The following is a 27402-nucleotide window of genomic DNA, read 5'->3' on the forward strand; positions in this document are numbered from 1 at the left end:
AGTCTGGAAGAGTAGAACAATCCTTAACATTTTCTAAATGTAACAGGGGATATAAAAGCAAAATATATTATAATTGTAAACTGTGACATATGACTTTCCCTCTACAATTTTTTCTTTAATTTAAATGTTTTCAGTCTCTCGAGAATGAAACTGATTAGAACTCATTTGAGCTGGGGAGTAAAAGGGCAAAATTTTAATTTAGTTTCTCAGAGGGCAAAAGTTTTCGGCATGGGCTGTTTGACTCAAATGTTACAAAGAAGTCTTGAATTATCAGGGCTTAAGTTATAGCGGAACAGTGAATATTAAGGGAGCATTCACCCTTTTTTATTGGTGATTGGTCCCATGACTGAGCTCCATCTTTATACTCCCTTGCAGTGGATGGGGGTAGGGAAGAGAGATGGTAGGAGGTCTACAGTGATATAACTTTACGCATATTGAAAGCTAGTAACCAGCAGTTATAGCAGCTTTGGATATGACGTCTTAAACAATGTAGCTGGTTGGCTGAGGAGGGACGCAGCTCCCATGTCCAGCCCACTCACTGCAGTCCCTATCACCTCAGCCCAACCAGTCACAGCCCACACTGTTCCTCACTCACTCGGGTGACATATTTCCCCAAAGGGAAAACAGGACACTACCTGGGGCTCACCCAAACTTCCCCGCTCCCATGCAGGGTCAGCCAAAGCCCCTTCCATGCAGGGCCGGGCCAAGCCACTTGCCCCCCCTTTCTGGGGATGATCCATGCCATTCACCCCCTTTGGCCTGAGCTCCTCACCCCCCAGGCACATGTGGGGCCAGCCCGAGCCACATGCTCGAGACCTTCCTGCCCCCATGTGGGGCTGACGTCACGGCCCACCCACATGTTCCGCTGTGCCCCACTAGGGGTCGCACCCCACTTTTTTTGCCAAAATTGGGCATTTGTACTGTTTGCTCATGCCAACTGATGATTCGTTGGCAAGCGCAAGTGGGATACATGCCCAGTTTTGCCAAAAAAAGTGGGGACAGCCAGGACAGGGCTTAAAAAAGGGATGGTCCTGGCCAAAACAGGATGTATGGTCACCTACCACTCACCCTCAAACATCCTGCCCCCAGTCTCAACCCACCCACAATTCACTCTAAAGCTGCCCCCAACATCTCTCACCTCACGGCCACCGAGCCAAGTTGTAACACCATTCACTCAAATAACTCCTCATGATGGAGAGGTGGCCATGCCACCCCTAAGTGGCACTGTGATACCATGCACCTGGTCCTAATGTCTATCACTCAAATTTGGCCCAGCTGTCCCCCTGTCATGATGGAGAGGTGGCTGGGCCAAACCTACGTGACACTGAAGTATCAATTAGGTTTGAGATGGGGGCCCTGTTCAAGTGCATATTAGTTAATTTGAGTCTGGAAAGCAGCTTGGAAAAAGAAATAAAATTTGCAATGTGGCCTAAAAGTCAACCAATTTGGTTCTGTGGGATCACTAGGGGCAAGAGAGTAAGTTCCAGAGCTGACAGGAGGACTAACCCACCTCAGGTGAACATATGCTTAAGCATCCTTAGTTGATCTCAAATGCCAGATTAAACATGAGAAGAGAAACAATCTCTAAATCACAACAGGCTCAAAACATAAAGGGCTTCATAGATCAGAATCAATTCCTTTCATCACACCTGGAAGCAAATGATGAGAAAACTACAGTTTCTGGAGCACATATGTAATATGTTCCCCACCCAAAGTACTGCTAAGTAAGGAAGCATCTGCTTTCTGATCCAGCTAAGCTTCTATGCAGTTTTCAAGTGTTGCCCCAAAACTAAGTACATTATAATCAAAATCTGGATAAGAAAGGGGCAACTATGCCAAAGTTTGTATCTCATAGGTGTAGGCCTGAGACCTGATCAACCCTCACCCTCCATATTAAACTCAGGGAGTTCACCCATAAAATTGAAAGAAGAAAAAAAAAAGAATGTTCAAATGTGGCAATTTTGTTTCCAAGCACTGATGAGGAAAGGACTCGTCGGGGCTGCTGTCTGGATATTCCCAAACAGGTAAGGATCTAACAAGATCCCTTCGCCCCAGCCAGCAAACCTGAGCAACAAAAGGTGGGCAAATAAGTAAGCGCACAGTTATTTCCTGTAGCTATTGCTTCACATCCCTTCTGTCTCACCAAGTTTCAGCCAGCTAGCTCTCCCCCCAAGACTCAAATCTTAAAAAGCCTTGGGGGAAAGTAATTCCAGGTCTGATGAAATAGAGATGGTGAGGTGAGTGTCATCCATCTTCTAACGATGCCACAGCACTAATAATACTGTGGTAGCACCTCACATACACATGAAAAAGAATAGAATCCTATCTGGGCAGAGCAATTGTCCAGTACTGTCCTCAGATAGAAAAGAATGAAAACATTGAAAAGGAACTCTACTGTGCAGGCTGTTACTGGGATAGACTCAGGACTTCAGTTTTATGGGCTGAACTCAGCACCTTTCACTAGTACTGCAATCACTTACATGGAGAGAGAAGCTCATGTAGCAGTTCCCCTGAAACATTCAAACTGCTGTTCCTTTATATAGTTTAGGTTACAGTTTTTCATCTGCAGAACTTTCAGATGAATTTCACTGACCCTTACGGTCTGAAAAATCATAAATGCAATGTCAGTGCGATTTTTGCAACCACCTGGTTATTTTAACAAAGACACAAGAGACAAACACAGTAGCTGGAAAATTCTACAGACTTGTTCTTAATGTGTAAAGTGAGAGTATTTTTCCTTCCCTACACTGAATAAGGTTTGAGAACTTGGTTTATTGTTAAAGCTGATATTTTTACCCTCCGATATAAAAATGCTCAACCAAAATTGACCCAAGCAATTTCTTGAGCAAGAAACTTTTCACACAGGTCTATAAGAAAACGGAAGCTTTCATTATTATGCATTCAGCCGCCTATTTGAAAGAAAACCCTAGAAAAGCTTGTAAGCTGTAGGGGTGAGGGATTCTTATGGAACTGTCTTGAATTCCTATTCAATCCTTATTCTACACTTTACCCCCTTGCATTCTACTGTTCTATTTTGAGGCAAAGCTCCTTCTATTCACTCTGCTCAACAGACAAAAAACAAGCCAAAGTTTACGGGGGGTGGGTGGGTGGAAGTAGATATCCTGCCTTTTATTAAAATAACCAGCATCTTTTGATTCATTGGGCTGGTATTTAAAAATTGCGAATTAGTCTGTACATGACTTTAGAATATCATGGACTTCTCTCCATCTTCATGTTTCTGTTTAGAGAGTTACACTACCTAACATCCCCTAAAAAAATTAACATTACATTGTACAATATGCTAGATGTTTGATTAAAAGGCTCTCACTGTTCTTTGTGATTTTAATGTCTCCAGATAGAAATATCTGACATTAAAATAACCTCATTAGAAATGTACAATACTTTAAAACACTCAATAAAAACTAAAGCCTCTTCAAACTTTGCAAGGAAGAAGTATAGAATATTTAAAATAGGTATTATTTCATAACTAAAAAAACCCTATAATGATATTCAGGCAAGCCATTTGCCATATACACAGTAAAGTCATCCTTTACTTATTTCTCTCTTAGGAATAACTTAGTTTTATAAACCCACTTTCTTGTGAGAAAGGAGTATCTTAATTCACTGGACATCGAGATTCATCACCTGATGTACATAAACATATGGTTTTCATCTACATCTTCATTGTAGCCTTAGGTAACTTCCCAAAAGCACATACTCGACTGTTAGGAGGCACGCAATTTTCCCATAAGCCTCTGCCTTTTTCCATCCTCAGATATTTTTGCCTGTCTTTATTTTAATCCCCAGATTTTATAGTAAAACTGGGCTGGGGATAAAAGTAAAGATCATTAATATGAATTGCCTCATGGGACTTGGACTCCATCTTTCAGAGCTCATCCGACTATTGGAGGGGTGACTCTCTTCATCCCACCTCACACCAAAACCAAAAATCTGATTACCAGGCACTTTCACTCACTGCAAAGATTTTCAGTGTTGTGCTGCCAACAGTCTAACAAGTGGATCCCTCAAAAAGGTTCCAACTGTCTGCAATACATGTGACTTTTCCTAAGTAAAAGGCTCTTCCCTCCAAAAATATAAAATTCTGTCAAACCCAATACTTTCCCCAAACTCCACCCCCATGTCTAGCAAACTAATACACTTCCACCCCTCCACAATGGAACAATTCTGTCCTTCTCAATTCTATCTATACCTCCTTACTCTACACCTCTCAACCCAGAATGCTTCCAACTACCCAGGACCTTACAGAGGCTACTCTAGTGACTTCCCTACCTGGCAGAGGTTCCTTTACTTCAACTGTAGTTGAGGCAGGAAGGTTGTCCTGCAGCCTCTGGCTCTGGAATGATTGATTGAGTAGAGAGTGGATCACCTCTGGTGGCGGGTGTAGGTTGCAGGAATGGCTTTTGGGGTGGGCAGGTCGCCTCTGACTGATGGAAATATCTGTGTTGTGAAGACATTAGCTTGCCCGCAGGCTGTTGAGGAGGCTTGTTGGTAGAACTGGACAAACAACTGATTTTTTTGGTTCACAGGCAAGTTTGAAAACTTTTATTTCATTTAATGTCTAACAATCAAAAACTAGTGACAAATTTAGGCAAATTGAAAAAAAAACAGTTTAGGATCAAACAATGTGATTTGTTCAAGCACAAATTGATTTTTTAAATTCACAAAACAAGAGGGGGGGCATGGAATAAGTGTTGGCAGTTTCCCTGTAGCCTTTAACCCAGTGGTTAGGGCACTCACTTGGAACAGGGGAGACCTAGGTTCAATTTCCCCCTCTGCCCACTATGGAAAAGGATTTGAACATAGGTCTCCCCACCTCTCCGGAGGGTACCCAATGCACTAGGCTATGGGATATTCTCTCTCAATTGCTCTGATTGAAGCTGTTCCACTTGGGACAGCTGCACCCTGCTTACCCATTCCTGTTCCTCCAGAAAGAGGGGGGACTGCTGCCTCTCCTGGAGGGAAGAAGTGGGACTTAGGCTGCTAACCTGGCCTCTTTGGGAGGAACTGGATAAACCCCTACCAGTGTCACTAAATGAAGGGGGAAGACAATAGCATGAGTACAAGGTCATAGAGGTGAAGTCATGGAGATCCCATGTCATGATGTGTCTAGGACCCTGGGTTACCTTAAGCCGACTCGGCAATGACTGAGGTAGACTCCTGCCCAGTGAAGCAGCAGCTTCCTCCTATCTAATCTCCTCGTTGTGCACCTGAAGAGGCTGGAAAGTGAGGTGGAGGGGGCAGAACTAGGGCGTGCCTTTCCCCTCCTCCCCCATGAACCTAGTGGTGCTTACAGGGAATGCAGGGAGAGAGTTTCTCTTGTGGCAGCTGCCAGCCCAGTCCAAGAAAAACCTGATAATTTTAGCAAGCACAGCCCACCTTAGCTTTTTTGGGCAGACTTATGAAACAACTTATTGTCTCCTCCTAGCCTCCCTTGTTATTTTAACAGACTCATGTCCCCCATTATCTCCCCACTATGCACAAAGCCAGCCTTGGTGACATGATTCTTTGGGAAACTTCCAAATTTGAATGACTCATTTTATGTAAAAAGCATTTGGAGGTGGAAACCAGGATCTTTAGGTTTTTTTCATCTTCCTTCCCACTGCCTGGTGCCGAAGGGTGCTGGAACTAGGGGTGCTGCCGGGCTTGCAGTAGTAACAACAACCCAAATATATGGTTTCTGCCTTCAGCACCCCACACTGTAAAAATTGTTCCAGCTCCACTGCACAGCAGTTTGCGCCTTTAGCTCTAGCAATATTTTTTTTATCAATTTAGATGATCAAGGCTATCTTTTCAGGGTGACGGACTGGAAAATAAAGCAAGATGAGATATTCCTTATGGGAGGCCAAAGGACAGTTACGTTAACAAGGGATGTGTGAGATGCTGCTAGCCTGCCCAACATCAATGGTCTCCCTTTCCTCCCCAGCCCCCCAGTCACAAGTTTTAGCTATAATGATCTAAAATATAGAATAATAGAATTATTTCCAGTTGGAGAAACAAGACACAGCAAGAGGGGTAGACTTTACTGCTTCCCAGGTTATCTGGTGAACGATAGGATTGCAAAAATAACTGAAACCAGGGATAAAAATGCTGCATAGTGAGCGAGCATGGAAGATAACTAGATTTTTGGCTTAGAAACATTTTTGATGTGAGAGGAGGAGGAAAGATTTCTCTCTTTTGGTGCATTTGATTTTTACGAATTAAAATTGAGCAATTTTAATTCTACATTTCAGCTCAAGTTTGATACCACTGTTATTGTCAAAACACACTTTTATATTCTAGTAATACTCATTCTGGAAATATACAATACATGTGCTTGCATATTTTGGTGATGAGCAATATAGAAATGCCAATTAAACACACACTGTCATTTTAAATTCTGCTCAAGGAAGCTTTTACCCGGCCCCCCCACAAACAAGCTAAAAGTTCATTAATCAAAATCACACAATTAATTCATTACTGTTCCTTGTTAAAATGAAAGCTAAGCTTGGATCACAACTCCTTTCAATGTGTTTTTAAAGTTAAAATATTCAGCAAAGTTCTCCTGGGTATTAAAAGCAAGAAGACCTGCTAAAAACCATGAGTGGCTTGATGACTAAGTTCAGCAAAAGGGGAGCCAGCAGCTGATCAACTGGGCCTTATGTTGGTGCCCTTTTGGTAAATGGAAATTACTTCACAGTTTTCAGAGTTGGTCATGGTATGTGGTTGTTGGTATTGAGTGCCCAGAATAAAAATGGTATAAAGAAACTCCTTCAAACATAGCCTTCATATGTATTAGACAATGGGACTTAAAATAAATGCAAGAGAAATGCAAGTGTCAGAACTGTATCCCATAGCATTTAATTCTGAATTCTGAGCAAAGACTCAGAACAGATCACTGTTTAAAACTAATTTAGTTAGAGCAGAGACTCTATAATTTATTTGGACTATGGTGCCTAGTGCTTCTTGGGGGGTGCTATAAAATAATAAAAATCATGAACTTAGTACATTTAAAGAAGTCTGTAGATTGAAAGCATGGATATCTATTGGGTAAGATACAGGTAGTTCATTATTAAACCTTTCTAGTGGAATTTCAATGCTTGTCTCTGATGAGCAGTTGGCAATTATACCCATCTGCTCATTCCTAATACCCTTACCTAAAGGATGAATGGAACCAATCTACTAAAGTCCTTGTGGGACTACTTAAAGAGAGTAGAGGGATTACCCAGAGTATCCAGCCTAATATTCTTTCTCTCACATTCCATCACTGCAGTTAGCTGGCATCAAAGCAGACATTCATGACTGGCTGTAGAAATATTGCTGGCATATAATGGATGTTACATGCATAGTCACAGCATTAAAATTACATAATCAAATGTTTTGTAATGCACAGGAGAGATATATGATTATATGAAGAGCATTATAGAAATTAATATTTGTGTATTTGTGGGCCTAGTGTTGGCAAAGTATGTTGAAATATTATATCATGATGATGGCATAGAAGGTATATTGGAACCTACAAAAGATGTATGGCAAATTCGCCAGAATACATTTGCTCAATTTTCCTCTCATGTCTTATTTTGAAAAGCCAAGTGGAAAAAACTGACCAACTTTGACAGTCAGTTTTCATGATAAGTTTTCAAAACATCTTAGATTCAGGAAATTCTAGGTTGTTTTCGGCAACAATGTTAACAATGCTCTAGAGAATTTCATAACATGATGATTTAAACATAAGGAAAACTAGACCCAAAATGATCATAAGAAGACCTCAGAGAAAAAACAAACAAATCCGAAAAGAAGAATCTTGATCTTTAATTTTTTTTTTTAAAAAAAGAATGTGACAGCAACATTTAAATAAACTTTTCCCCAAGTGAAGTATTTTGGATTGAAATTAAGCCATATATCTTTTCATATTGTGTTAGAAGTTTATTTTTTATTCTGAAGTACACAGCACAAAAATATGCAGTACTTGATCTGATGGAAAACACTCTGTGCTCTCCTAAACATCTTTTAGTACACTTCAGTGACTTGTCGGAGGTTTCAGACGCTCTAGCTAGACAAATTATGACATGGTAATTCTCCCAAATACCTTATGAGGGAAAAACACCTTCAGAAATAGAGCAAGATAAAGACTTTGGAGCTCTGTGTACTGTCACTAAAGAATGAGGGCCTTATCCTAAACTGGAGCAAATCAGCATAATTCCGTAGACTATGAGATCAGATCCTTGACTTCAATGGAGCTTTTTGATTTATATTAGATGAGGACCTGGCCTCAAAACTTTAAAACTAAAAATATGTTTAGCATTGTGGAACACTTATTACCATCCTGTGCAGCTGAAATGGAATAAAATCTTCTGGTCACAATCAAAGCTGGGGTAATGGAGTTCAATTAACATGTACCAGCTGAGGATCTGGTTCTCCCATGCTTAGCTGAAAGAGGGCTGTTGTCCCATCACTTTCAGAGGATCTTCCTTCACATTGTGCCCTGAAAAACTGATCCAGCAAATAATGCAACATTTGCTGTCTCTGAATTGGCATTTGGATCCATCATATACTAAGCAGAAAGCCTAAATCTAAAGTAATCTGAAAGTCCTTGGGATGCTGTTCACGTTAGTTTAAAATGCTTAAAATCCTAGATCCTTAATAGATGATATGTATGCTTTGAAAATTACAACTAAATTGACAGTAGTTAAAAGTTACTTTTTCCTTTGTCTGCTGACACTTGTACCTATTGTATTGAACCTACTGAGGAGGAATTTGATTGTGGAGGTTGGTTTTCAGGTGAAGATGACCTCAAGCTTTCTACTACTACTTTGTAGATGAAAGAACTTGTCTGAGGAGAGGAACTGTTTTATTTTGTCACTGACACAGCCTTTGTTTTTTCCAGGGTGATTGATTGCTGGATTTTGATTCTGGATCAGTAGAGTCACAACTTCAGTCACGGAAACCATTTCCCTTCCCCACCTAAAACAATGACGAGTGGTATCCTTCTGTGATGTTATCCGATTAAAATATGACCAGGCAAATCATCGTTGCTACCACTGTTATATAATTGAAACAAATCTTATACAAACTGTGATGCATGGCCAGAAAGGGTTAAGCATCCTGCAGGATAAATGACCCAGAGCCAACAATTAGAGACATTTTAGAAAAGAATATAAATGGTAAAGGGCCATTCCACAGTAGATAGGCTACAACTTTGAAGTACAAACCTGTATTGTTAGAAAAATAGAGGTGATATTAATTGTGTGTTTACTTTTATCTTGTTAAATGTTAGCCATGTAAATAGACAGTTCCTGTCTGTCACTATAGCTATTGATTTGGAGATCAAAAGGGAATATTAACATGGAGATGAATCTTCGGTGAAATAATGTCATTGTCTATATGTCTCTTTAAAGTTTGTGATAGACTGCCTAATGGATAAATTGCCTTGTGTTAATTTGTATAGTTAATTATTGGTGAGAAGGCCTGGAGAATTATCAGAGAAGGCCTGGAGCTGTATAAAAGACCCTTGGGTCCTGATCCTTTCTATCTCAGATCAGCTTGATGTTTCATGCGGGGGAAGCTTGAGCCAAAAGGCTGAGATCTCCAGTCCTAACCTGGAATTACCCTGAATATAAACATTGGACTATAACCTGTGAACTAATTCTGAAAGAACTCTTTGCAATTACAAAGTTCACCATCTCTACTATGAATCTGAATCTCAAGAACTGTACTCATGTCTGTATGTATACTGATCTTTAAGCCAATACTCTCTCTTTTTTGTTTTTTAATAAATTTTAGTTTAGTGAAAAAGAATTCACTGTAAAAGATCTGGAATATTCATTAACCTGGGAAGTAATGTGTCCAATCCTTTAGGATTGCTAGAACTTTCTTATATGATGAATAAGATTTTCAGTAATCCTTATCATATTTGACTTGGGTGTCTGGGTGGAGGTCTGAGGGAGGCTTTAAGGGAACTGTGTTCTTGGCTTCTGGGTAACCAGTGAGGTATTATAGAAGCTGTTTTGTGCTGGCTTGGTAAATTTAAGTCCTGGAATGTCCACCAGCTTTGGGGATTGTCATCCCCATTCTTTGCAGTTCACCCTAATTGAGTGACCTCAGTTGGCTCCCCTGGAACTCCAGTCACACCTTCATAATCCTAATGCACATCCTACTACCTGGCCCCGGATTTTCCATACCACAGCAGCGCTTTTGTTTCTTTGTCAAGTGGACTACTGGAATTTGATTTGACTTGCCCAATGAAGCAACCAGCTTTTTCCTGAATGTAGAATGACTATCCTTTACTTTGGTGCTACCACAGTAGTTGGCTAGCTGTAGCAAAATGTGATGCGCATTAGCGTAGGGTTCTTAAATTTGGGTAGAAAAAAAGCCAGGCATCAATATTATCATGCTAAAATGTAGGAAATTGTATGAAAGCAGCTCTTCCTCTGTACCACCCACACAAACAAATGGATAAATACAAACTGAGATGACAAAGCAAAAGAAAAAGCTTGTTATTACTAGTCAGAGCAAACTTTGAGCCTGATCACAAACTCCTTATTCAGACTAAATCCCTATTGACTTCAGTGAGAGCTCTGCCTGAGAGAGAATTCCAGGGTTTGTTCCTCTTGTATATCTAATTTAACATTATACCCTTTACTTACACACCATGTGTACAACAAAATGGAGATGTGCTATTAAATTACATACACACTTATTCTGTATACTCCAGTGGGTCTGCCAAGCCACCACAATTCAAAAACGCTGCTAGAAGGTATTGTTTTTCAACAGTGATGCCAACAAATTACTCCCTCATCCTTTTTGTCACCAGCTTCCAGAGGTAGTGAATAGTAGATATTACATGAAGAATGCACAATTACTGTGTCGCCAAAATACTTGAATAGCTTGCATGTAGAAAAAAAATTGTAATGAAAAATTTCAGCAGTATACATCCCTGCCCTTCCTCCCACAATATAGTTTATGGGTCTACATACTTTTTTTCCCACCCAGAAAAGTAAAAGGAATCAAAATAACTTTTAAAAGTTGCTGTGTTCAGCATACAGCTAGCTACATAATTGCTGTACAATGCTCTTTGGTAAACTAATTCCTAAATCAGATTCTCCTGTCCACTTGTCATAGTAGTTTGAACATCTGTATCTCTGATGACAGACTAAAAAGTACCCTCTCCTCAGTCTTGACCTGGAGAGGCCCACCTCTGGACAGAAGATAAATAGTATGGTCTCCAGGCCATTCAGTGTTTAGCTTTTTATGCAGGGATTTCCAATGACGTTGCCGCTTCTGATGGTGTTTTTCTATGATGTGGACTCTTCTCCATTGGTAACTGGACTAAAGCCACCACTTCATTTCACAAAAGCCAACAGCTGGTAAGCCAAAAGACAACAGCCAAAAGACAACAGCTGGTAAGAAATTTTAAATGTCTGAAAACTGAATAATGTCCCACTAACTTCACTGATGATATAATAATGGTGAAATAATTTCATTTTTGTCCCAGGAATGTGGTTCTTGAGGGAAGGATTTCTAAAATCTTATCTCAGGTACTTTTTTCCAAATCCTGGGCTTGAACCTATGAGACACAGTGTTACCTCAGCTCTCTTGACTTGAGTAGGAGTCAAAGGTGCTCAGTAACTTTCAGGATCAAGCTCATGTTGGAAGTCAGACAGGAAATTGAAGGGATATCTAGGGTATAATTTAATTAGATACAATCTTCAGCCAAAGAACACTCTATTGCTCTTCATAACATTTGACCAATCAAGTTACCTTTTCTGTTGGTTACAGTGTTTAGACTGTGTAGCATTTTCTTCTTCAAATGGATTCAGGATAAAAAAGCAACCAATTTAAAACTGCTAAAACAAAGATTTAGTTATTCTGTCCCAATCCTGCAATTCCTTAATGTCAAAAAGAATTGAAGGAGTCCAGAACCTCCTAGGACTGGGCCCTGAATAATTAAAGTTGACTAAATATAAAGAGAACCCTGAGTTAAAATCATATATAAAAGTGTATATGTATTACTAACATTTTAGACAGTTAAAATAAAAAGCTAAAGATTGGATTTACTTTTCATTATTTATGTTGTCTACTAGAAATGAACAAGGGACAGAATTTAGTTTTAAATAATTTCACAAATGTTTACTGTTTTTAAAATTGCCTGTTTTCCCTCTTTTTTCAACTTCTACTACTAGATTTTGCTCATAACTACATTTCAAATATGTATACTTATGTAGCTAGATAAAATATTTTTCTTGAATTTGTGAGTGCTTATACAGTTTTCTAATCAAAATGTACCTTTCCTCCCTCCTCCCCCCAACCCATGATTTAATTTATTTTTATCTTAAATTCAAATTGGTTTTATTGTTCACTTTATGCCTTTCACTCAATGTGAAAAACTGATCTGTTTCTAGTTAGTTCTGTTTTCTGGATCTCATGCATTAACACTGTATTGATGTGTCTGGGTTGAACAGATTGTTGGGGAATCTTTATAATAAAAATATCTTTTCACTGAGTTGATAAAAGTAATGAAAACATTGCTACCTACAAACATGTTTTCTAAAGATTATGGGGCAAAAACTAACCAAACCAAAAATGTGGTCTTAAAACTACCTGACAAAGATATTTATCTTTTGATGCTTCTAGTCACAAGAATCCCCTTCGTTACAGACATTCTTACAAGATCCATGATTAGAACAATAAGTCATGCCATGATCAATTAATTCACAGTACTGCCCGTTATTTTTGTTTAAACAATTTATGTCCCTGAAGATACTGTGGTCTAGCACTTAGGGATTAAGTGTGAATATATTGTGCTCTCAAAATAAGTAACTATTTATTTTCCTTAAAAAAAAAAAAACTGAAGAAAGATTTCCCTTTGGCAAAAATTGCACTATGCTTCTTACCTGAAAGTTGCCAAAACAGCTTCCTCCAGGTAGGGTGACATAACTGACAAATGGAGGACCAGGAAAGTTCAATGACTCATACACCACTGTGCCTTCACTTGGAAATACAGCTCTCTGTTTCTGTTTGTTCTCCCAGAATTCCTGCAGCACTGCTACGACATTCACTATCAAAGACACAGAAGTGACAAATTTTGGGTGCAGTATAGACATTTTATCTTCACTTGTAACTTCATTTGCCAGATTTAAACAAGAAATATTCTGGTTATATTCATGTGAGAGTTGAAGATTCAGTCAAAGCCATCACCTGCACTGTAATTGTATTTTGCTCCAGCATGATATTAAAAAGCACTGTACTGTTGGAGCAGTTGTCTTTCAGGTGAATGGGGAACTATATAGAAATTCCCCTTTGCCCATCACAAGAAGGGTCACAGTTGCTGTGTTCCACAGCAGAAGCGGCTGGATTTTAATGGTGCATGAAGTGATGCATTTCCACACTGCTTTGTGATGTGGTCACAAAGAAAGATGCTGTATATTAGGGCAGAGAGAGAGCTGCCAGTTAACATGAACACTAAAATACTGATGTACAAACTACAAATTGCTATAGTGCTCCTGCACTACAAAGCTTTAAGTTTCAGGGACGGGATTTTCAAAGCTTCCTAAGAGTCTTAGCCACTCAGCTCCCATTTAAAGTGAATAAAAATTGGGTGTACCTCCTTTAGGCCCCTTTGAAAAGCCCAGCCACAAGGTTACAGCTGATGTTTCCTGGCAACTACCTAACAGTGATGGCACTTTTTACATTCTGTCAAAAATATTATCAATTCCTGTTTTAGACCATGCCCCTCTCAAACTACATGCCAGCTTACCACTTTCGAGAACAGGCTTATTGGAGGATCATTGTAAAAACACAAGATGTTATCTATTTCCTATGATTGCTTGCTTGGATGGCCATAACAGGGAAAGCAATGAGTATACAGAAACTAAGAAAGAAAGTCCTTACATTGGACCTTCACAATGGTATGTCTATCTCCCCCTCCACATTTTGAATAACGAATGGAATAAGAAACAGATGGTTATCGCAATGTGTGATGGTGCTTTGACACAAACTGCATAAGAGTGAAACCCAAACCACAGAAACTGAGTTCTACTTTTCTAAATTATAGCTTTATCCCTCCCCTTTGAGACTACTAGAATTTATGAACTGCATACTTAGTGATCGATATTACCTGCTGTTGATCTTTGATATGCATCACAGCAATCCAGAAGAATGAAGTGACTAGATGAAATTGGTGACCTACCATTTTTATGTTCAACCAGGGCAATTATCCTCTTATTTTCAACTTATTTCAACTTTGAGTGATGAGTTTAAGCAAAAACCAAATCTTTAGACCAGATAACTGCCAGCAGAACAGACTGTAGAACCACATGTAGCCTAGATCAAGGAAAATGTCTAGGGTCTGCTGTGTTGAGAACTTCTCACTGACCCTGAGTGAAATATATCTTTTACATCACTGGTTGCTTCACTCTGTCTCTTACATTCATGTTTGGTAATGATTCAGTTTAAAAGCCATTAAGTGAAAGTTGATATCTAGGAATAAACTTCATGCATGTTAAATGTCAAATGTCTACGCTTTGAGCTTGACAGTTCAATAGAAGGGAAGTGCCACATTTATTGGAAAAATTGTATTGATATTAAATCTTTATTGAAAAGGTCACGTTTAGGTTAAAAGAAACTAGCTTGAAATAGAGCACCAGAATACAAACAAATGACAACAAGAACAAGAAAGGCTTATGACATCTCTATAAGGCAATTGTGGCCCTAGCTCCTCTTGGGAAAATTGACATTTAACTGTTTAAAGTTTGTTTGTTTTTTAAGGAAAAATCAGATGTCTACGCCATGAATCCTAGACCACCAATATGAATACCACCCACAGATCTTTCTGATTTACTTGTGACATACAATGTTAATTTAAGAAAACATCAACTGATCTTAACCTATTTTGCAGTCCAAATATTCTACAGCCTTTCAAATCAGAGCCACAGCTGCCTCCCCATCAGAAAAAAATTAGTGTTTTAGCAACTTCTAGGCTGGGTTTTCAAAGAAGCATAAGAGAGTCTGGTGCTTAACGCCCACTGAATTTGGACTGGATTTGGGGGCTGAAACACTGTTGAAAAGTTAGGCTCAATACTTGTTTATCAAAGAAAAATTATAGTTATCCAGATGACAAACACTAGCTGTTAAGAACTGTTCAATGTCCATAGTAATGGTTGGCCTTTTAAATCTTTTTTTCCTTTCCTTTTTTGTATCATCTGTCTTTCATATCTTTTGTCAATTTTACAGCAAGACTGAGAAAATTCATAATATATCATTTTTGTTCTCTTTTGACTAGTTCAGCATTTGGACAGCCTGTGAATACTTCTTGGTTGGTTGAAAGTTTTCACTAGACTTTGTGATACCTTCAGCTGTTTTAAAAATTAATCTACATAAAGTTCCCTAAGCAACCAAGAGATTCTTCTTGGTCACAGAAAAATAAGGCAGAGTATCTTCTTTTGCTGAAGTCCTGAAACTTAACTTTGGCTGTCAATCTCTAAACCATGTTTGTTTTTTATAGGTTAAGCTAACAGGACAAGTATCTAGAGAAAGGCAGTGTATAGCTATTATTAGTAGTAGTATTCTGGCAACACCCATTAACTCTACTCTACTGTTACACTCTTTTCACACACATAGGGAGACTGAATTTATAATCCCCAAGGTTTTACAATCCAAGAAAATTTAGGGCTTGTGTACACACAAAATAATACCAGTTTAACTCAAGTTGTGATTTTATTCCTTATTTAGTTAAAGCAGTGTGACTTTGTGTGAGACAGTCTCTTAGATTGGTTTAAAGCAGGCCTGTATTGGTTTAGCTTGCATGAGTAAGTTTATAGGCACAAAGTAAACTGATACAGGGCAGTTTTAAAATCGATATAAGAGTCTATACTCACAACTTGCAATGGTTTAACTAAACCAATGTAAATTAAACCAGTGAAAATTCTGTGTGTAGACAACATATTATGCTCTCATATTCATATATATTTTAAAAATGTTATCACAAGTTATTCTAAACATATCCATTCCAAAAAGGGGGCATTTAATTTAAAAGAAAAAAACAAAAAAACAGGATGTAACTGGCAACCAGAGAGGTTTGTAAAAGTTCCTTTGCATCTTATAGTAATCCAAGGAGCATTGTAGAGGTATCCAGGAACCATTCTACCACTATCAGGTATATAGGTGGCTGTTTAATCCCTCTTGAAACAGGTACCATAGCAATATGGATAGTTTACTTAGAGCCTCTACATTCATTTGCATATAAGAAATTGCACTATTTATTTTTTTGAACATTCTGGATGAAGTCTTGTCAAATCAACTGATATTTACCTATTTTTCTTCACACAAGTTTTTGCATGCTCCACAGGAGTGCAGTGCAGCAGCAATCCAACTTTTAAACTATCCAGTAACGATGTACAAATGAACAAGATAGATTTTTTTTTAAATGTTGGAAGCGAACACACTAAACTTAGCATTGCGATCTACGTCTCATTTGGAATTAATGTCATTCATTTTAATTTGCTTTTTGTATTTTGAAAAATAAATATAATATGGCCAAAGATGTTTAAACAATGACTAGAGTACCTATGTGCATTGGTGACTACTTTTCCTAATGGTTTAATTACCTGTGCTCTAAAATCTGTTATTCAGTATATTGTAACATTACTGAATCAGTTAAACTTATAGGATGAAATCCTGACTCTGTTGAAGCCAATGCCAAAACTCCCTTCGACTTCAATGGGCCAGAATTTCACCCATGCATTTTCCTCTCTCTTTTAATGTTACAATTATGTAATACAAATATCTAAGTAATGTTAGAAATGTGACCAGTTTACAATATAAGGATTTCATGGGTCCTTTATCCTTAATTTACCTCCATTCATGGGCATTATCAGGGTTTCAGACCAAACTTCTAGTTACAAGGGGATAGAAAGAACATCTCTTTACTATGCATTTCGGTGCTTTTGTTAGTTCCCATAATAGCCAAGGCTCTGTGGACTATGCAGCACACTGGACCTAACTTCCGTGGTAAGAGTCCCCTGGTTTCCGGGACACGGATACTGAATTTTACAACAAACAGGAAAAGATGTGGCAGTGCCAAGTTAACAAAAAAATATTGAATTAAATACAAAAAATGACTAATATGGATAATACTGATTGTGCTATTTTAGAATTACATGTATTTTATGCTGTTCCCCAAATGTTCAGCTTTTGTACTGGTAATGTGTAACCAGTACAGAAGTTTTTGAGGGAGGGTTAAGTAGCAGCTTTGACAGCTGACCTAGGACTTTTGACACACAGGGAACAGTGAGGATTTTGCCTTTTGAAAGTTGATAGCGGGCAGGAGAAGAGATGACTTAAGAATTCCAAGTTGCTTCAAATTTCAGTTCTCCACATGAGGAGAACATGGGAGAGACCTGCATTATTGGTGTGAATATTAGGTATGCCTCATCTTACTTGGTTCTTATTATGATGCTGGCTACATGGTCTCAAAGGGTTAACCCCAGCCAGAGCTGTCCACTTAGGAGGGCCAGAAAGCAGACAATGACTTCAGAGAAACCTTATTGTCTGGTGCTCAGAAACAAGAGGGGCCAATTCCTTTGAAATCTCATGTCTGCTGGGCTCTGGCTAGTATGGCCAAGGGTGGGAGGGGAGAGACTCTTGTGGGAAAGCTGGGATTCTAATAAAAACAACCCCGATAAATAGTGGGGAAGACTGAGGACATGTCTTCATTGCACAGTTAACTGGGGCTCTTACTCTTTGACCCAAGACTGGAGGTGCTTTAAACCCAGGCTAGAATCCAGGCTCTGATTTAATTCAGCCTGGAACCCACTCACTTTGCAGTGAGGATGCAGGGAAAAAAATCTCTCAAGTACCATTCTTCCAATGCCCTTCCCACATTTCCCTCTGAAGAATGGACAAGTTTTCCTGCAAGAATGTCTCCAGACAAAGAATCCTGAGATATGCCCCCCATAGACATGTGGGTGAGTGCAGAAACACTGAGGACAGAGTAAGTTGGGTAGGTGTGAGGTTGCTTGTAATCAGGAGAGGCTAACGTGCATACAAAAAACCTGGGTGCCAGTCACAGGGGTTAACTGCAAAGACATATCCACAGACCATTAGGGATGCTCTTTGTCATCCCAACTCCTTGAAATGAGTGCCCAGAAGACAAATGGGATCTAGCTGTTTTTGCAAGGAAAGACTGAGGAGTTAGATAAGATGCAGATAGATTGTTTAATGTTTTAAGATTTGTTTCTCTGAATGCCTTGGTTCTGAATAATCAATACTTTGCTGTATGAAACCTGCACAGTTATTGTAATTTCCACTTGCCATATCTCATGAAGAGGAGTATATGGGGCAGGGGGCCGAATCCTGTAGGACCTTCTGAGACAGGCATGGGTGCTACCCAATGTGGCTGCAGGCCAGCCAAAGTGAGGGGGAGACATGATTTCACCCTGAGAGAGCTCAAGTGCAGCTGGCCTGGTAACTGTGACACCCTACCTAGGCAATCCTTGATAACAACCAACCACTTCACTGATCCCACCCCCAAAACTGCTACTGCATCCATCACTGATTGACCAGCAGTGAACCAGTTAACAATTTTAGCATTTTAATTGTCTACAGTAATTAGAGTTAATGCTGCTTTGAGATGAAGAGGGCAGGCCATACCTCAAAGCTATAGTTCCCCGGGTGGTGGCAGATTCAGGAAGACACTACATTAGTTTACAATTGGAAGGCCTCAGGAACACAAGAGGCAAGGAATGTAATTTCTTTAAATGGAAGTTTAGATTCTGTTGCATATTTCATAATCATGGTACTAGCCTTAATGTTACTAAAGTTTGGTGTGGGCTTTGTATTTAGTTATGGATAGGTTGGGGCTGGAGGAAAATGGCTGCTTTCCCTGCTACCTCCACTGGAATAAGTGTATGGGATTTCCTTGTAACTCTGATTTAAAATGGCTAATTTCTGCCAGGTGTTCAGAAATGTTATTTTAGGTCTCCGGGTTGGGCAATTGCCATGGAATGAGGATGCATACTCTATGCAAGGTATTGCTACCCACGCCATTATTTACTTGGGGAAGGGGGGGAGGAGGGGAAATACATTTTCCTTGTTTTTCTTCAAGGAAGCATATGGAACATTCTAGAGACCACAAGTCAAATTCAACATTGACATAAGCAGGAACATAATTTAATGAAAATTAATTGCTTCAGAGGATTTGTGTTCACTTATGCCAGCAGTGAATTTGGTTCCATATTTCTAGGAGTAACATTAAAGCATGTTTACAGTTACCCTACCTGAGGTGAACAAACATGTAGAGGATTGGCAGTAAACAGGACAGTGGACAACACTCACACATAGATGGGGATATTATCTGAGAAGGGAAACCCTCAGACTAATGGGGCTATTCAGAACAGAAGTCATGCTGTCTTACCAGTAGAGTGAAATGGAGTCATAACTCTGACAACATTTCAATGTCAAAAGAAAGCAGGATACAAAGAACACACAGGATAACCATCTACTTTGTCATTTTTAAACTTAAAAGGATTTCTGGAAAAGGGTTGTTTTAACTAACTTGACAGACTATCATTAAATGAACACTCAAATACAGAGAATAATAATAAAAGCTTTTGGAGTTAAAAAAGATAAGTATTAAAGAAGATTCTTTAGTGAAAGGCTACTAAAGTTGTCTTACATTTCTTAAATCAATCTGTGGCACATACTCAGTAAAACCATATCATTTAAACAAAGATCATAAGTTAGAAGTGCACCCTCCTGCAGCTGTATCCTATTATGGACTGTAACTTAACACATGCATCTTGAAGAAGTTGTTAAAATTGAGTTCAGACTAACAAACCTATATTGTTTAAATATGTGGAGAAAAGGGGCAGAAATTTAGGTGGGAACCACCAGGTTCTATAGGAGTTTTGGTATTTCATGTTCATATTTTCGTCATCAGTTTTGTGTATATTTTAAAGGAATAAATGTATGCTCTAACTATATACACAGATCTCTGCTGCAGATAGGGATGTAATAATCACAAACTAGGATTTTCACTAACAAACCATTATATGCTAGTACATTAATAATGATGCCATTAAGCTGCATTTATCCCCATGCTAAATTTCCACAGGACATAATGTACTTCAAACATAAGAGAAGACAAAAATTCCCACTAAAACAAGACTAACTGGTAACAAACAAGATGTTACTGTTTATGTGCATATTGGCACTCCAAAAATATGAGACACATGTACAGATACAAGGGGCCAGAACCTGCTTTCAGGATAACCCCTGTGCACTACTCAGGCAGCTGAAACTTCCTTTGGTGGGAGGGAAACCCCTGGTGGCACAAGGCCAGCATAGCCCCTAGTGTAGAAGTGCAGGTTGGTGGCATGCTGGAGTGAAGGGGAGGTGGCTGGAGTGCTGCTTCAGTCTGGGAAGATGGATCACCAGTTCACAAAAGTTAGAGCAGCTTTGAGACTGCTCTAACTTGCACTGGAGACTGACCTAGACTCTGGTTTCTCCCTGCCACTGTCCAGAAGTTAGGGGGCATAAGTGTGGCATAAAGCCATCTTTGCCTCTTTTGGGTTCTGTGCTGAAACCCAAGGACTGGGGCCAAAGTTTCTTGAGGATTTTGATTGTGAGGTTTTGGGGCCATCCTTCATAAGTATTTGGAAAGTATCCAGCACACAGTAGGCATTATTGTCAATAAATAATAATCCTGGGGGTTTATAGTCTAAATAATGGTGTGTGGTATAAAGCTTTTATTGCCACTCTTTGGAAAGACTGGCTCATGGCTCCACAGCTCATGAGTGATTTGAGAATCCCAAATTTATGGCAATAAAAAAATTGATAGCACAGATCATCAGTGTAATAAATGTAGATCCATGGGATAACTGTATATATCATGCACTTTTAAAGGCCTCGCCTGCACTCTGTCCACTAATCTATTTTTGCTGGGATGACTATTACTTACATTCCAAACCTACTAGCAGCTTCAAACAGACACCATTTATATAAATAAAACTGCCAGAGAAATATTTACCAAGATCATACAGAGCCTGATCCAAAGTATTGGGGTAGTAGTCTTTCCATTGACTTCAGTGGGTTTTGGATCAGGTTTATTCTTTTTCCCTCCTACTTGAAAAACAAAATGACGCCCATTTCTAAAGAAACCAGCACTGTAGGATATAGGTGCCACTGCCAAGAATCTGGTTCTGAGAAACAGACAGACCTTTACGTTCACAAAAACATTAATTTCAAATATTTCTAAAAAAGTAAATGTGTTTCCATACAGACAATTTTTAAATTCTGCATTCAAGGATGATAATTTTGGGACATTTTGTAGTGCTTTACAGCAAAGCTGTAGTGAGGGAAAAGCCAATAGCCCGTTACTTAAATTTAGGCTTGACAGAATTCCATTTTTTAAATAAAATTTCTACTGATTGTATCAATGCTTTTTAAAGTATTTTTTCTTAATCTATTTAAATTTTCACAGTTGTGGGAAGTTATGGGAGGGTGTCAGAAAAAGGGCAGACAATTATTTTAAGTAGATGACCTTTCACTTTTTCCAATCTCTATAACTGTGAAAACAAAATTTCAACATTACATATCAAAACATACAAAGTACGTACACCTAAATTCTAACAAGTTCTTAAGCATTTTTCTTACTTTGTTTATCTGTAAATGTAGATTGATGGAAATATTTTTTTAATTGATTTGCGTGTATATATGGTGAAACTGACATTTACCAACAAAAATCTAATCCTTCCAAGCCTATTCAAATTGTAAACTCTATGGGGAAGGGTCTATCTTTTTGTTTTGTAGTTGAACAGCGCCTAGCACAATAGGTTTCTGACCCATAATGGGGACTCTGAGGTACCACCACCACAAATGTAATAGCAATGTTGGAAAGGTATTCTACAACAAGTGATGAGGCAGGGAAAGTTCTGCTCCGTTCTGCTGGATCACGCTCAATGCAAATGGAATCTCATGGGAATTTAGCTGCTAAATTCTAAGAAGTCTTTATAAAGCATGTGTGAACTGGATTTTTTTTCTAAAGGCTTTTAACTTGGCCAAATTTGGTCAGATTTTTATAACTACAACAAAAAGCACAGCCCAGACACAAAGGCCAATTCCTTGGAAAATCTCTAGTCTTTAATGGAAAGTATGGGGTGCTGGAGTTTTCAAACAAAAAAATCACCAGAATTTTTTAACATGGGCAAAATGTGTATTTCCCTAGCTGCCTTATCAGAAATTGCAGACCCATTTTGGCTGACATTTTCCAACAAAACTCATGCTGAGACAGATACGTGGGATAGAAAAAATTCAGTCAATGTTAAAGTTTGGCAAAGTTATAAGGTACTGAAAACAAAGGTCTTAAAATGGGAAGTGTCAGGCAATCTTAACAACAGGTGGTGCTACCAGCCCCGCCTATAATATTTCAGTTATACTCAGCAATGTTACTTTTACCCAGTCAGGTAAAGGAAAACCATCTTTTTCTTAATGCATTGTGACAGGTAGTAAAGCACTATTATAGCTAACAGATGTGATTTCAGTACTGGATTATTTCTGGTAGTATTTGAAGCCTGTACACCTTGAATGTTTGTAAAAGCTGTAGAAATAATAATACACAGGCATGCTCATAATGATATTCTGTTCTAAAATATAATTTCTACCCACATCCCATTTGAATCCCACTGACAAAATCCTGCTTCCAGTACAAGGACTGGTGGTTTAGGACAATACTAACCTCTTCATGACAACAACATTAACTATAGTATCATTTTGGCTTTGATCTCCCACTAACTTCAGTGGCAGCAGGTTTATGCAGTGGTTTGGACCTTTTAGAATACAGTGCTGTGTACCTTCTGGCTTCAGTGGGAGCACATAGCAGGAGCAGGCATAAAATGGACAGTTTCTATATTAGAATTCTTTAAAATGAGTGCTTTCTGTTTTAGCTCAAAAAGCCCTATGAAAGTGACATTCCAACCCATCTATAATTTTGGGCATCTGCTTTTTCTCTTTTACTTTATCCATCTCTAGATCTGTGGGTGGTCACGGTATCCTTGTCTGGGCAGCTGGTACATACATTTTCAATCAAACTCTTGTCAGTTGATCTTTATGAACTGGTTAGCAAAGGAAACTCAAAAAGGGGAATGCCTTTCCTCCCCCTTTTGATATCAAATTCTTTGCTCCTGCGATGTCTGCTCTCCCTGCCTCTTAGAGCAAGGCCTCAGGACTGCAGCACTATGTGAGTCTACCACAGCAACACAAAGTTCTCCTGGTGGGTGGCCTGAGAAACCATATTGTTTGTGTATGGAGCTGTCTAGGTCTCTTACTTCGGGGTCAGGTTCTGATGCTACTCAGTGAGTAAAGTAGCTTTCTACAGGAGTGATCCTATTAATTTCAGGGAGACTACTTATTCAATGAAGTATTTTTCAATGTAAGTGAGGGTATTGGAATCTGACCATTAGAAAACGGTTAATATACAGTATACAGACATTTCCTCTAGTTCCTTTACCAGTTGCACACTTAAGTAGTTTCCCATACCATGGTGGAAAGAAATAGCAATAAGCTGTTAATGTAGCTGCTGATAAATGAATGAAGCGGAGATTCAATAAGTGCCTTCCACACTGTGCTTGAGGGTTTAAAATAGATTACAATTAAATATGTATGTGAAGAAAGTGTTCCCAGACTCAAATGCTATGTTAGCAATATATTTTTCAGCACATAACCGAGCAATTCAGATTAAAATTACACCTGCAAGCACCATAATATCACAATCAGAAACCAATGGAATAAACTAAAAACTGCCTTTAGGGAGACAAACTAAAGTGATTCCATTCATCACGGAGGAAACTGCAAAATAATGGCATCTAAAGTAGTGTTTTGCTGAATTTGCTCATGGATAATGTTTCTTATTAATTCCTGTTTCTCCAGGCACTGATATATGAATCTAGGTAAGAAACAATGGGAAAGATTCAGATATTCTACAAGAGTAAGGGTAACACCTCACTCCATGAATAATCCTATTGAAATCATGAATAAGGGAATCAGAATCTGGCTCGGTAGAATAGAGAGCTAAATTCAACTGCATATATTTCAACTGAGTGACCAAGAGATGAATGAGTTCAATATACAGTAGTTAATCACATTAGCTTCAGAAACAAAGTTACATGAGGTAGTTTAATGCTGATGCTGAAATAAAGACTTTTATATAGCAATTGCCTAATATGATTTGAAAGGAAAATTGGACAGTTTCACAGATTTGCTGTCACACACACAATACCACAAAGAAAGTATGCAGTTAGTTTGTTCAGAAGTCTTGGAGGGGGAAAAAAAGGCAGCGTTTGCAGGACAACATGCTGTGGTTCAAATAGCAGCACACTGTGCTGCTTTGCATCTGTCCCAACAGCAGGGCTCAGAGTTGAGAGTTCAGCATTTGGAAAACTTTACAGGAAACATTTTAACCATATATGTATGAAATACGTGGTCTAATATAATAAACTAATTGTTAGCAAGAGTAATTATAGAATTCACCTTCATTTTCTGAGATTGCCAAAATAGTGGATTTCACTACAGGACCCAAAACCTTTTGTTGAATTTAATCAAATGATCCCTTACAAAGAAGTATTTTGAAAGAACATTAGTCTTTTAGAATATACCCTTGAAATGTTTTAAGCCAATTATCACCCCCCCTCCCCAAAAGCAGAAGATAGTATAACTTCAGTTTATCTCAGCATCATCTATGTCCCATAAAATCAGACTATTTGCTTAATATACTCTGCACCACAGGATCTTAATGGTATCATACTTAAATTTGACATTAATAAAACTATTGTTTGAGAAGTCAAGAAACTTTCTTTGGTACTTACAGTCTTTAAATACAAGGGCAGGGTCTCTATGAGGCAGTACTTGGGCAATTAAATATTGCAGAGACTCCAAGGTTCTGTCCATCCTGGTTCTGCTTTTCCGGAGTGTACCCACAAAGTGTCCTCATGCCTGAATTATTCCAGTTCTGTACTGATTTTGTGCAGTTCATTGATGCTCTGGATTACTAAAGAATCTCTTTGAACATCTGCCAATCAGACATTGCCCAGAATCAAAAGATTCTTGAGGGGGTCCTCCTCCCTGGCTCACTTATCTTTGTTATATGCTGAGCTAATTAGCTGTAAAGGCAGGCTGACAGGCTCATTCCTACTGCTTCCTTCTGTTAAACACACCCACCTACAGGCTAGCTGGAGAAGCTAATCATGTGAAAGACATTTCTCTTTCATCCAGGCATTGACTGAATGTGCTGAAACAGACATAGTTTTGGTTTCCGCTGAATTAGTACAAGGTTTTCCCTCCCCGTACTCTTGGAATGTTAGGACGAGACTGAGAATTCATAAGGTTCTCATTAGACAACCCAGCTAAAGTTCTGTAGAACTCTCCAGAGAAATATTAGCAATGAAATAACCCAATGAGACATTCATTTTAAGAATAAAAATCGTATAGGTTCTTCTACATTACTAGGCCAAACCGCAGGTGGAAAAAATTTAATTGAATTAGGCAGAAAAATTAAACTATTTGTGATGAGTTTTGTTGAACATGCAATTTAACTTGATGTTTTGTTGAAGTATTTCCCAATTAATCTACCTGGATACAGGGGTTAGGAAATAACAATTTGCCATGACAACAACATTTATGGTAATGCCTCTCTACACTGCTTTTTTTTGTTTGTTTTGAAAATACTAGGAAAAAAATTGAGAACTTGACAAGTATATGGGTGCATAAGAAAATTAATCTCAAAATTAAACTATAGAAATCTGATACAAACGTCCAGGTATTATAGATTAAAATGTGAATAAATTGAACTATATTTACATATTTATCTGGGACAAAGTATAGCATCGATGAAAACAAACCCTTAAAGCAAGGAGAAAGTAGCCATCTTGTCAATAAGGATAGCCCCTTCTCCATTCTTCTTATATTTCCAAAATGATTCATTTTCTTGGTGATAGGAGCCACATTTCTTGACAGGTATCATTATAAAACATTTCTGCGTCTAATTACTTGGAAGTTTTAGGCACATATTGTATTGAAAGTTAAGTATTCACTCTATAAGAAATGACTTTTTGTTTGCTGTGCATTTATTTTCAAGAGGCTTGATTGGTTACAAAACCACAAAAGTGCTAAAGTTACCTTAAGTGCAGTCATTTAAACCAATACGATAAAATCAAGACACTCATTTTGCTCCTAAATACGTGAATTTGTTAAGACTGTCAAGAACAGTATTGACTTAACCTCTACCTTTCCCAAAGCTCACTCTAAATAAAGTAAACTTTGTTTGAATGACCACATATGAAACATAAACTGAGCACTGCAAAGTTCAGTCTTGTGTAAACTTCATCATGACCTTTGATGACATCAGATATTTCAGGAATTCTGCTGCTGACCAAAAGAGAGGTTTAATAAATATATATTAAGCTATAACTTTGAGGTTCAGTTCTTCCCTCACTAACTTCAGTTTCTGAAGAGATATGTCTATCCAAGTATACTGGCAGAATAAGTAAAAAGGATCGCTTATGGCCATCCATCAATATTTCAAAGACTTAATGGAACATTTTGAAAAACAAACTGCATGGATTTCCATAATCCCTTCTGTTCTGACAGAAAGCTGAACCAATCTGAACAACCTTTGCATAGTATTTGGTTCCAGAAATAAATAGCACCATTTGAAAGATTTCACTATCCATGTCCACACATCAAAGGAAACTTGTTCTCTAACAGAAAAAGAAGTCTAAGTTAGAAAACAAGTAGGGCTCATCCTAGTCAAACGGGACTATAGTATTTTTTTGAGATCTTATCTCTCAAGATGAATGTGATGACATCACAACTTTTCTTAAAGACATAAATGTGAGTGAGTCTAGATATTCAAAGGTAAGATTACATGTAACACCCCTTGCAAATGTTAAAGTATGGCAATACACAATTAAGGTCACCCAAACTACCTTAACCCTGCTCCAGTATCACTGACCATAGCAATATCAAGAGACAATTCTCAAACACACACCTTTATCACATCAATAACCTGAAAATCATGGACTTCCTTACTTTGGTAGAGAGACTAATAAAATACTGTGGACTGTAAGCTGAAGTGCACGTGTCTGTTACATCTCTTCAGTACACTGCTACTGCTTTGTTTAAGACCATATGCAGCTGCTGGTAGATACAAGCTGTTACAACTTTTCACCAAGTGACCACATTAAGGACAATTCCCCACTGCAAATAAGATTTCAAGAGTGAAAGTGGTCATGCTGTGAGACTTCACAGCATCACTATTAATATTGCTACACTGCAATTAAACATCCACAGATGGCTGCGTCAGCTCCGGCCGAGCCATAAGTCTTTCATTGCAGTGTAGACACACCCTATATCTGA

The 27402-nt window shown here is 38.5% G+C and overlaps 1 protein-coding gene across 1 annotated transcript in view; it reads right to left on the bottom strand.

Moving 5' to 3' along the window:
• Positions 1 to 24936, bottom strand: part of LIX1 (limb and CNS expressed 1) — a 40114-nt gene extending 15178 nt beyond the window's left edge. Inside the window, exons 1-2 of the mRNA XM_077816334.1 lie at positions 24855 to 24936; positions 12891 to 13054 (exon numbers count right to left, since the gene is read on the bottom strand). Coding sequence (XP_077672460.1) covers positions 12891 to 13054; positions 24855 to 24936 — 246 coding nt within the window. The remainder of the gene's footprint in view (positions 1 to 12890; positions 13055 to 24854) is intronic.
• Between the last annotated feature and the right edge of the window lie 2466 nt (positions 24937 to 27402).

Source organism: Eretmochelys imbricata, chromosome 5 (genome assembly GCF_965152235.1).
Source record: "Eretmochelys imbricata isolate rEreImb1 chromosome 5, rEreImb1.hap1, whole genome shotgun sequence".
In the NCBI taxonomy this organism is placed as follows: Eukaryota; Metazoa; Chordata; order Testudines; family Cheloniidae; genus Eretmochelys; species Eretmochelys imbricata.